Raw genomic sequence first — 12970 nt, 5'->3', positions numbered from 1 at the left:
AAAAGCAGAGAGAGGAGAACACGATGGCTTACCTAAACCAATCGGGAGGGAGCTCTACATGGGCCAATAGAAAGGCTCCTGCATGAGACCAGCCCTCCCACTGGCAACCCATGTGATCAATCTCCACCTTTCACCACAATCTGTTGCCTCACACCTTACCTGGCAAGGCTAGCCACTCAACAAGATTAAATCTCCCTACCCCTCCAATAGAGCCTTACCCTAACAGCAGCACCAACCCCACCTTGAGCATCCTTGTGCACCCCCTCGCGCAGTCTAGAGTACCTGAACAGATACAGAGAGGTGAGGCTGCTGAGCTCCTCCAACTCCCAGCTCACTGCCTTCAATAACCCATCCTGCAGCCTGCTGAAGGCATACCATTAGGCTGGGGTCAGGGAGGAGACCCATCTACCACTCACTAACAATGAAGAAGCAATACATATGGTAGAGTCAAAGTCTTTATTGAGCAGCACTTAGACGTCAAGAAGAGATCCTGAAACGGAAGGCAGTGTGTATGATTGCCACCCAGCCCCTCCAGCAGGGCTCCTGTGCTTTGCAGAGCACCTGCAGCCGAGTTTCTTACGGCACCCAAACCACATCAGGAAAACCACTTGTTGCCACTATTGGCTGTCATGGAGCCTGCGAGGGTGAAGGTGCCTCCCTGGAGGAAGCAGGTCAGCAGCTCTACAGGAGAACGGCTGGGAGCATCTTGCTTCCTGCTGTTGCTCAGACTGGTTCGTGTGGATCAGGGTGCAACCTGTACCTGTGGGAGAGCAGCCTGCAGAGAGGACACCAAAAGAGAGAGTGAACAATGAGCAAGAGGCAGCAGCTGGAGCAGGCACTCCTTCAGGCTGCATGCGCAGTGAGGATTTACCGTATGCATTCGCAGCGAGAGTGAAAGAGAGGTGCCTGTGGTTATGCATCAGTAGCCCACCTGACATGGCGGTGGGGGAGAGACTGCAGAGACTGTGAATCTACTCACTTTTCCTCCTTTTGGAGGGGGTGTCCAATAAAACTTTGCATGTTTGATGACAGCTTGCTCTGCTCCTTGCACCTGGGCTGTGATCCTGTAAGACAAATGTGCTTGTGAGGGTTTGGCCAACTGGGAATGGTTGAAGAAGACTTTTGCCAACAAGCAGATTACAGGCATGTGACGATGAGGATTTCCCCACCATCTGGGGAGCAGTGGAAGAGTGTTAGAAAAGACCATTCAAACGACAAAGCATTCACATTATTTCAAGGTAGGTTATGGAATGTATGGCAATGAAGTGTTGGAGAGGGAGAAAATCATGGGAACTGCACTTTGAAGAATGAGTTTTCCATTTCCTTTGCTTACCTCTGTGGGGTGCTCTGCCCTGGCAGTCTCAGTTGTTGGACTGAAGTTTGCTGTTGGGTGCTTGTTTCTGAAGTCACAAAGTGAGGTACCTGTTGGGGTTCTAGGTAGACAAGTGTTAGCAACGTGCTCAAGTTCCTACATGTGTGTTGTGAGACCAGGATGTTTCGTGCAAAGCGTGCACAGTGCCTTTTTCACAAAGCCCCCCACCCCTAGCAAGCTTCAAGTGTGCGCAGTATGTGGGGCCAGAGACCCATAGTCCAACGTTGCATGCCTTGTCATCCAAATGAACTCTGTGTGTCTGATGACTTACTACTTGAGATATGCTGTGACTGGGAGCCGAGTTGTACCACATCCTCTGCTTGGTCACATGTCATGGATGGGGTAATCAGCAATGCAAGAGTGGCTGGGTGTATCTTAGGATTTGGGGGGGGGGGGACTTGGCTTGGCAGTAATAAATGTGAAAAGGATCTAGGCATCTTAGTTGATCAGAAGCTAAATACATGAAGCAGCAGTGCGATGCAGCTGCTAAAAATAAATTAAAGCTAATACATTTTTAGGCTGCATCAATAGAATCACAGTATTCAGATAATGGAAAGTAAATAGCTAAGCTCTATTCCAGGCATAGGCAAACTTGGCCCTCCAGCTGTTTTGGGACTACAACTCCCATTATCCCTAGCTAACAGGACCAGTGGTCAGGGATGATGGGAGTTGTAGTCCCAAAACAAGTGGAGGGCCAAGTTTGCCTATGCCTGCTCTATTCTGTATTGATCAGGTCACATCTGGAATACTGTACTTTGTCCAGTTCTGGGCACCATATTTAAGAGAGACACTAACAAATTTTTGACTAAGGAAAAATCAGTATTTTCTTTCTCTTACACTAGAAGCTACTTGACAAACAAACACCCTCTACAAAGAGAAAGGAACACGAATTAAAAAAACCCTTTCTATATTAACAAAAACAATGCTTTACCTTGCACAATATTTCAGTAAGGACTCCCCTCCCCTTAATTGGCATGGGTTATAACAAAATTGTCCTTCCTTTCAACAAGGATGTTTTCCTTACAAATTATTAAAATGTCTCTCTCTCTTTCCCATCTACCCCCATCCCCTTAGGAGACTAAATGTAAAAATGTAAAAAATGTTCATCACAATGAAAAACATTCTTAAGTGGCACCAAATCTAACCAGAATATGGTAGATAAAGGAAGGTCTCTCAAGGTTAGGTCCTTTATTAAAGGATGCTAACAGCATTTTTCTCCATTGATTCCACTAACAAGAAAAAAGCTGCCACATTATTGTGGTGGCCTTGGCAATGTCTCTAGTAATAAAAGCCTTTGTGATTGTGAATGAATTCATGGCAAAGCTGTCAGCACCATCATCTACATCATTCTTGTTAAAAGTGAATTATTACTGAGCAGAATACCTTCCGCTGTAATAAAAAAACTGAGTATCTATGAAGCGCACAAGTTCTCTCAACCAAGTGACACTCACAAATAGCACCAACCAGTTCTATACTGCTAACATGTTGCTTTTAAAAATTGTTGTTGTTTAGGTGCTTAGTCGTGTCTGACTCTTCATGACCCCATAGACCAGAGCACACCAGGCACTCCTGTCTTCCCCTGCCTCCTGCAGTTTGGTCAAACCCTCTGTTAGTAGCTTCGAGAACACTGTCCAACCATCTTGTCCTCTGTCGCCCCCTTCTCCTTGTGCCCTCCATCTTTCCCAACATCAGGGTCTTTTCCAGGGAGTCTTCTCTTCTCATGAGGTGGCCAAAATATTGGAGCCTCAGCTTTAGGATCTGTCCTTCCAGTGAGCACCCGGGGCTTATTTCCCTAAGAATGGATAGGTTTGATCTTTTTGCAGTCCATGGGACTCTCAAGAGTCTCCTCCAGCACCATAATTCAAAAGCATCAATTCTTCGGCGATCAGCCTTCTTTATGGTCCAGCTCTCACTTCCATACATCACTACTGGGAAAACCATGGCTTTAACTATACGGACCTTTGTCGGCAAGGTGATGTCTCTGCTATTTAAGATGCTGTCTACGTTTGTCATCGCTTTTCTCCCAAGAAGCAGGCAATTTTAATTTTGTGACTGCTGTCACCATCTGCAGTAATCATGGAGCCCAAGAAAGTAAAATCTCTCACTGCCTCCATTTCTTCCCCTTCTATTTGCCAGGAGGTGATGGGACCAAAGGCCATGATCTTAGTTTTTTTGAAGTTGAGCTTCAGACCATATTTTGCGCTCTCCTCTTTCACCCCCATTAAGAGGTTCTTTAATTCCTCCTCACTTTCTGCCATCAAAGTTGTGTCATCTGCATATCTGAGGTTGTTGATATTTCTTCCGGCAGTCTTAATTCCGGCTTGGGATTCATCCAGTCCAGCCTTCCGCATGATGAATTCTGCATATAAGTTAAATAAGCTGGGAGACAATATACAGCCTTGTCGTACTCCTTTCCCAATTTTGAACCATATTAGTTGTTCCATATCCAGTTCTAACTGTAGCTTCTTGTCCCACATAGGAGACAGATGAGGTGATCCAGCACTCCCATTTCTTTAAGAACTTGCCATAGTTTGCTGTGGTCAACACAGTCAATGGCTTTTGCCTAGTCAATGAAGCAGAAGTAGATGTTTTTCTGTATCTCTCTAGCTTTCTTCATAATCCAGCGCATGTTTGCAATTTGGTCTCTGGTTCCTCTGCCCCTTCGAAATCCAGCTTGTACTTCTGGGAGTTCTCGGTCCACATACTGCTTAACCTTGCTAGTGTGTGAAATGAGCACAGTTGTACAGTAGTTGGAGCATTCTTTGGCACTGCCCTTCTTTGGCAGGCTTTTTAAAATTAAGAGTTGGAAAACATTTGAAACTCATATCCCTTTATCCCTGCTGACTGGCTATCTCTATGGGCAACCAGAGAGGAGCTGGGGGCACCCAGTATTTCAAGGTTATCTTTCTTATGAAGCTGTGGAGAGATGGTGGCTCTTCATTTCCTCTTATCTATCATCTCTCTCTCTCTCTCTCTGCCCCCCCCCCCTATCTAGCTACACCCAATTCTTGACTTCCTTGCTCTGCTCACAATTAGATCCTATTTGCAAGCAAGTCTTTATTCATGAGTAGGACATTCCTTCTGGAGCAGAGCTTGCTCAAGGTATGGGAATAATTTCAGGTTCCCCACAGTGGTCATATCCAACTCCTGTCTCCTGGGGACATCTGAGAGTGCTGTTATTCTAGAGCTCCCCGGGGGGCTGGCATGCCCACTAGCTTCAGCAGTGATGAGCTGGGTAGGACACAGGTGAAGCTGCCATGCCAATCATTCACGGTCAAGTAACATGGAAAATTGTAATTATTACTGATAATTACATAGACAGAATTTCTTTAAAAACATGTTGCTTCCGACGTTACCCTGTAGGGTATGACTTGATTATCAACAATTTACAAATATCTAACCAAGTACATGGCTAAGTAGAGATTTAAAGCAAAGTTACCAAGGTTGAAGTCGAATTATTTATTGGCTCAACTACTTTCCTGTGTTGAACCAAAGCTTAACTGTTCCAGAAGCTCTGCAAATGCCATCTTAACCCCACAATTACTTGGTAGTTGTAACAATGAGCTCATATGTGTTTATATTCACTCACTCTGATATATGCTAATTGGCTTGTTTTGATGTTATCCTTATCTTTAGGGGCCTGGGGTGCTGGGCTCTGAGCTCAGAAAGGGGAATTACCTGTAAGACTTGGGTATTTGCCACCAATTCCCTCATCTGGTCAGGGAAGTCTTGGCTGAAGTGACATATGCTGCTTTGTATATATATATATAGAATACATGAATGCTTGCTTGAGTGTGGACAAGTCACGACGACCTATCACTGTTTGATGTCTGTCCAGCGTCTGTGTTACAAGTTTATACCATTCTTTAAGAAAGCACTAGAACTGGCCATTCGAGTTTTTGACATCCTTCTTTGGTATCCCTGCATCAAACCACTCTCTCAGGCCCTCATTTCGGCCTGTGGTTCAGAACACACAAACCCCCAAAAAGAAAAAAGAAAAAGAAAACCCTCTTCATACCAATCCTAAAGACAACTGTGACTCATTTTGTGGTTTAATCTGATTGTTTTGCTGTCAGGAGAGATGGAACACCCACGAAAAGTTAACATATATAGACTGGAAATATCTTCCCTTATGATGGGTTACTTCCCAGCTTATTAATAAATTTGGGCTTACCTGAACGGTTGTTGGGAGACATGCGCACAGGAGAGATGGAGGGCGTACGCGATGAGGAGTACGGCCTTTGCCTATCCCTCTCTATCGTTGAAGATGAGGCTACAAAGTGATACTGTGACCATCCATCCTGCACAGGGATAACATGAGAAAAGGGGCGGGGGACACACACGGCAAAATCAGTGAAATAGATACTCACGTTCAATGTTTGAGAATAAAACTTAAGTAAGCCAAGAATAAAGAGTTTAATATGCTATCTTTTACAGACTGGTCTTGCTCTTCATCAACAGACAGATCTCTCGTATGATCCTTTTTAATATATCTTTTTTTAAAAAATATGTTCGATTTCATGTATCACAAAATTCATATCCTGTCTTTCATTGCCAAGTGATCCCAGAGCAGGTCGCAATGATTAAAAACACATCATAAAGTCAGTCAAAAACCTTGCACCAGAATGACAATTACCATTCAGTTTGTAAGTGTGAGTGCACTATTATAGGATTACCGACAACGCTTGCACCTCCTGACCAATGTGGAGTGTGGTGGTGGAATGAGTGTGTGACGTAAGGTCGGTCACTCACACTTAGAATGCTGGAAAATATTATTCTGAGATGGGAGGGAAATGTAATCTATCATTAAAAATAGCTTGGTGATCTTCCTTTTATTTTCAGTATATGAATGAGTATGAATGAGATTTTCTGTGTTTCCTAGTTTAACTACTGAGTAGTATCCAGCTATGTCACACGCTCAGAGGAGAAATCAGTGGACTTAAATGCCTATTATGTTCATTGATTTCAGTGGATCTACTCTAGGTATGACTTTATTGGATAATACCCAGTGACCTTACCACTTTGTTCTGTGGCTGCTCCAGTATTCTTTCTGAAGGAATATTTACATTCTAAATTGGAACACCTACATCCAATTATGAATAAAAAGTTATGGGATGAACCTGTCTGTATTTTTAAAAATGGTTCCTTTGATTTTAGTGGGAGAGTTGAGTACTTTCTTAAATCTCTGCCAATGATATTAATGTGAGTAACAAGTACTTAATTTCAGTTGGATTGTGCACTTATTTTTCTGTCCTCAATGCTGATTTTCCTTTCAGGAACAATGATCGCTAACTTGCAAAATATTCACATATATATATAAGTAGAGCAAAAATGAAAGTCAAATAGTGTAAATTGACTAGTACAAGAAATAAAAACAAAAACAAAACTTTATAAGTGAAATCTAACATCCTTAAGGCTCAAGCAACTCAAACAATCTAATCTATATGTCCTTAGACTGTTGAGGGTCAGATAAGAAATTGCAAGAAAAAAAGAAAAGAAAACAGCCAATAGAAAAGAACAAGAATAACTTGTAATGACAATTAGTCCTTACTACTACTGATAAGACAAGATTGTTTAAATCCACACATTCTCTCTCAGGAGCCAGATAATTGAGAAGCCACGCACTTTAAAATCAGACAAAAGGTAACGTCAAATATATTATCTTCAGCTACACAACTGCTGATGTTTATTAAGTATTACCTGAGGTAAGAATTATTACAGAACATTCCATGGCCAGCAGAAGTAAACACAATGCTTCAGAGTCCTTGAAAAACCGTTATTTCTCTCACTTATCCATATTGAAATCTAGATTCTACATGGCTTTTCAAATCAAACCTCATTCTTAATCCTTCATCAAATATACACTATAGCTCAGATTAATTTGGCAAGCAATAGATGTCAACATAGTGGGTGGAATTCAACACCACACTAAGACAATAATTCAATCAGTGTGAGCATTCCTGCTTGCCAGATGGAACAACCACTCCCCCCGCAAGTGCTGTTCTGGGTGTTCTCCTGATCCCCCAAGAGTGGATTGGGGGGGGGGGGAGCCCCACTGGCTAGCAGCTATGCTAGACTGCATTTAGCTGAATCCAGCACTCATTATTCCAAAGTACTCTATTTGACGCATTCATGGCTACTGGATAGAGACAATCTTTTGTAAAATCAGGATAACAAACCCATTTTTATTTTTTATAGATAATATAAATAATATAATAAGCAGAGTTCTTTTGAGGTTCAGTGACATTCAGGGGTTTTGATTAAAGTGCAAAACTCAAGGGGGAATTGAGAAAGATACCTAATTCAGGGTCCTCTAGGGATCTAGAAAGAGAACTTTCCCAACTAATACCAAGAACAAACTTAGTTGGTCTCTAAGGTGCCACTGGAAAGAATTTTTTTTATTTTTTATTTTGTTTTCCCAACTAAATCCATTTGTCTAGGATGTTGTACAGAAAGAAAATGATTGCTTGTTCAAAGCATTAGCAATGTCTTATGATGGAACACAGCTAGATTAACAAGAAGCTTAGGTGTGAAAAGTCAGATATATCTGATGACTGCAGCTAAATAAAATAAAACAAGTCCAAAGATAGCCTATGCTCAAATATAATAGAATAAACATGTCTTCAGCATCAGCTTACTCCCCAGAGCTTCACATATCAACCAACAAAACCTAGTGACCATATGTCCGCTGCAGAGATTATTCTCCAACTTAGATATGAAACGGCCCTAAAATTTAGATGAAATTAAACAGAGGAATTGAGCTACAACAGCTGGCATTTATACAACTGTTTTTGATAGACACAGCAATTTTACGTGGCTAGATAAGATATAAAACACTAAGTATCAAGCTGTTTCAGTGCTGGAAGTAATTAATAGTTTAAAAATTAAAAGGTATGCATTTTTAATTACACGCAGTAATATATACCATCTATTTTAAATTAATAAGGCTACAATCCTTGAACTGCCAAGGCAGTACAACTGAACTCTGTGGGAGTGTTCTTAAATTAATGGCTTGAGGAATGAAAGCTTAACAGCACTCGAATTTCAAACTACAAACCTGATCACTTTGAAGTCAATGCAAGTCAATGGAATTTCCCCCCCTATGAATCTAGGCTTGTCCCAAAGGGCTCTTAAAAGCTTAGAGTCAGCTGCAAAGCAGCTCACTTTGTTTAATGCTTATCTCAAAATATCTTTGCTCCAAAGCATACACAGCTCTGTGGAAATGGCTGCTACATGATTAGAGTGAGAAAGGCAGACTTTTCCCACTTTGCTCAGAATATTTCACACAGTATTTTGACCTCTCTTTTTTAATGAATTGTTGGAATCCCAGTGGAATGCGAGTTCTAACTCTGACCATCCCTAGATAATCCAACATCTCAGAAACCAGCCAATACAATCAATGCTATACGGAGCATGAACCCCACGCGGCAACTTTGCATCATACTTGAGACCCCGAAGGCAGCAAGGGTTGGGACAGAGCAACTGCACATTCTCTTTTAACCATCTGCCTACCATTTGCAACTTTGGCTCTCTGACCCAGACCCCAATGTCATTACAAAATGAATTTGAATTTTTGGAAGAACCAGACACATTCAATACATCTGAGAAGTCTCAGGTTGCATGCACACACTTTGTCAGATGAGAGTACGTAAGGCCGTGGAGGGGGTCCCACTGTTTCTTCAACTGCTCTGACAGGCATAAACCCGGAAAAGTTAGTTTCAGCTACATACGGTAGATGCTAGAGGTGTGTTTCTGGTGCATCTTCGAAGCTGCTGTAAATGTGCGCATTCATCAATAAAGAATTAACTACCAGCCATTTGCCTTCCTTGGCTGGGTGTGTGCAGGGCAATCAGTGCCTTGCCAGAAAGGTCAGCTATGCAGGGGAAAACAATCTACCCAAATTGACTCTTAATATCATAGGAATCTACTGTAGAAAGTCATAGGTCTACAGTTGGCTTTTGGTTGACGAATGGCTTAGTTGCTCCCAAACGATTGAAAACCGGGAGTGTTCCGGTTTTCAAACATTCCTTGGAACCTGAACGTCTGGCGCGACTTCCGATTGGCTGCAGGACCTTCCTGCAGCCAATCGGAAGCCGCGCCTTGGTTCCCTAATGTATTGGAAGTCGAACAGACTTCCAGAACGGATTCTGTTCGACTTCCAAGGTACGTCTGTATTCTGTTTTAGGTATAATTTGGTTTTGCCCCATCATTATAATCTCACATTATGCAAAATATGTTACCACATAAGCAACAGAAAGTTCTCTTTGGGCCAGTCTGTAGTTTGATTTCATGCCACATGTAAATTCCACTCAACTGAAATAGTGCTTTGTCAGACCAAAGCAAGAAATAAGAAATAAATTTCACATTGCACTGATTCTCCAGTAAGACCATCACAATATTTTCTAATGTGAGTAATCAAAATATAACATTAGCCTTTCTCAGTTCCAAGAAAACAAGCACAATTTCCATTTTAAAGGTAAACTGTCAGTAACAAATTCATTAGGCCTACTTCATCAACAATTCCAAAAGCTATTAGTGTTAAATATTTAAACTAATTTTTAGAAGCCAAAAGGGAGTATTTCTAATTTAATGCAGAAATAAATACCACCTGATGTGCTGGCTGCTTTCATTAGTTTGTTTCGGCTCTAGTGCTTCTAATGAAATTTAATTAAATTGATTTGGATACTTAAAAGGTACAGTATATAAGGGTCTTCTGCACAGAAAAAGTAATCTCTCCAAAAGCAAGAGATGTACAAGTGCATTTCTGAACTCAATTTACCTGCCTACATTTAGAAAGACGTCACATTATGGGAGTCATGGCATGGTTGGCTACTTGCAGTTAACAGTTAAGAACTGCATACCAAACGGGGAAAAGAAGGTACTTATTTAATTTTAGTAGCATCTCCTGAAACATTTATTCACAACTATATTCTTGGCTACATCTGTTTAAGGACTATCTCACCCCTCCCGCTAAAGCAATTCTATAGAAAGGTCTAAGAGAAATTGGTTGTTGGTTGTTTTTTGCTAGATCAGTATGTGCACCTCTGATAAGTAGCCAGAGATGAAGTGGGGAATAAATTTTAAGATGGAAAGATATACATGGATGACTGGAGGAGGAAAAGCTAGACTTTCAGGCTCTTAAGACTTCAGCCACTCCTTCTTTGCTCTCCCTAATGCAGAAATCTCATACCATGTCATGTTTCCTTGAAATACCACAGGAGGTGTGAGCTGGATTTTAGGTGTGAATGTTAAGAAAGCAGTCCCAATAAATCTAAAACTTGTTGCAGTTCTTAGTATAGATCATTCAGCTGCTGTTATATATAAAAAAGTAAAGCTGAAAGGAATTGGGCTATTTACTTTTGATTAGAGAACTGTGGGTGTCGTCTAATATTCTAACATCCCCATCCTGTTATTTATTCGTAGTTTTGCTGAACAGTACCTCAAAAACACTGCAAAAGTGATTACTTATTAATTAAATTACTTACTGTCATGCCTACAAATACTAATCTCCAAAATTAGGTCATACCAACATGTATTTTGGTAGACATGCTTAGCATTGAATTATGGTTAATAAGTATTGTCAAGACTATTTATTTAAGAAACTGTGGTCTTCAAAATCAGTAGTTTGATCCTTTCGCCCTTATAGAAGATGCACTGATTATCTGTTGGAGATATTCTGAAAACCAAAAGTCCATTCATTCACGGTCAATATGCTAGAACCCCCAAATTGTTGAATAATCTCCCTGCCTGCTTATCTTGATGAAAATTATTTCTTAAGAACTACTTAGAATGTTTTCCAAATTGAAGACACACTTCTGCTCCCAGGCATTTTTGCTAGTGCTTGATTCCAACCTATGGTACCATGTTTTAAACCATCATTTCCACCACCACCAATTTATTTGTTGCTGATGATATAAAATTGTCTCAAAGCAACTTAATTTTTTTTTTAAAAAGCATATAATACCCATTTAAAATGCATCAAAAGATTTAAGAAAAATTAAGCAAAAACTAAATGTACAACATCTTCATTGCTTTGTGGATTTCCTCTCCTGATTTGTACTGTTTCAAATGGGTTAATTTGTTATACCTTTGCACATCACCTTGGGTTGCCACATGAAAGGCATTTTACAGGATTCGTTTTACTTTCAAAACCTGCTGATTATGTGAGTCATAAGGCAAGAGAAACCCCTTTTCACCTATAAGCTTCTCAAACCTTCAGTTTTAGTTTTAAGGAGAAGGAAATTCAGGGCTACTTTGCAGAACGTTGAGGCATATGTTGAGCTTTTTTTACAATAAAAAATAAAAATCTTGCCAAGGCCTACAACCTAGTTTCATGTGTTCTTGAGCAAAGTAATTGCATGAGCAGAGTATTATGACAAAGAGCCATATAACCAATTTGCCACAGATACACATGAATTCCAGCTGTCAGCTCAGACAGAAAAAACTGAACCCATCACACATCTATTGATTGTGTGGAATCAACAATCCAACACACGTCAATCGCAAAGCCAAACCCCTTAGGATTTGGATGGCTAAGAATGACTTTGCAAGGTGTGAAGAGAACGAGCTTCGGTTTGCATGCTTGTGTTTTAGGGACAATGATGAAATATGAAGACCACATGATTAGAGACCACCTGGTAGGTTAGTGCAATAATAATCCCTGACCAATGGACATGATGGCTGGAGCTGATGGAGCACAGGAACATCTGGGGTAGACCCATAGGTTCTCCACCTTTGCTGTAGAGACTGTGGTTACGGGCAAGTCAGCAAGCTGTCAAGAGGTTGATAGCTGAGATGGGTTGCAGGGCATATACAGAATTCAGGTCAATATAAGATTAGCCTTTAGCCACCAGCTGTTGAGTACAGTGCTGTTCAGGATGCCAAGGGGAGACCAGGGCTTGGTGGGGGGCAGCACCCTGCTCCGAATGCAGTTACTTATGGCAAGTCAATTAAGTGAAAACTTCTAGAGAGCAATACCCAATAATTTATTTTTAATGTGTGTCTACGGAGGTCTCAAAAGCAAGTCAGCCATTGCTTTACCTATCCATAATTAATTATTGATTTCCTGTGTTGTGAATGCAAGGATGACAAGACCTAATCTAATGAATAACAGAGCTGTAAGAGCAGGGAACAGTGTGTGAGACAAAGCATGAAGGACAGAACCTCAGACATAACAGGCCTCATTATTCATATTGTTGATGTTATACAGGGAACTAAATAATAAGCCCTATAAAAGCACCGCCATCAAATCATGTAGGCATTTTTCAAAATAGTTCATTTCATGCAGGTGGCTTGTAAACCCACTCAGAGCGTTGTGGAGCCTTGCGACCTGTTTCAAGTCTTTCTGGGAGAAAATGTGGCTGAAACACTCGGCGGAGTGTGCAAATTTAGTGTAATTGTGGAAATACGATTAGACATAACATGCAAGAGAATTGCATGGTGCAAACTATGCTGTGATATATTGTTGATGGGGTTAGCATCCAAAGAAATTATTGGGCATGCCAGAAGTACAACTACAGTCATTACAGCAAATTGCCAGTGTTTCAGCAAAGTATACCGTGACTAGAAGCTGTTAGGATGTTATGAAAAAGGGGTTAC

The 12970-nt window shown here is 41.0% G+C and overlaps 1 protein-coding gene across 1 annotated transcript in view; it reads right to left on the bottom strand.

Annotated features, from left to right (window-relative positions):
* The window catches only part of CTNND2 (catenin delta 2), a 481608-nt gene that overhangs the window by 13960 nt on the left and 454678 nt on the right, over positions 1-12970 (bottom strand). The window contains 1 exon segment of the mRNA XM_033154385.1: positions 5547-5673. Within this exon segment, the coding sequence (XP_033010276.1) occupies positions 5547-5673 (127 nt within the window).

The sequence above is a fragment of the Lacerta agilis genome, chromosome 7 (assembly GCF_009819535.1).
Source record: "Lacerta agilis isolate rLacAgi1 chromosome 7, rLacAgi1.pri, whole genome shotgun sequence".
Lineage (NCBI taxonomy): Eukaryota > Metazoa > Chordata > Lepidosauria > Squamata > Lacertidae > Lacerta > Lacerta agilis.
The sequence above is the reverse complement of the archived record's forward strand: the minus strand, read 5'-3'. Positions and strand labels throughout refer to the sequence as shown.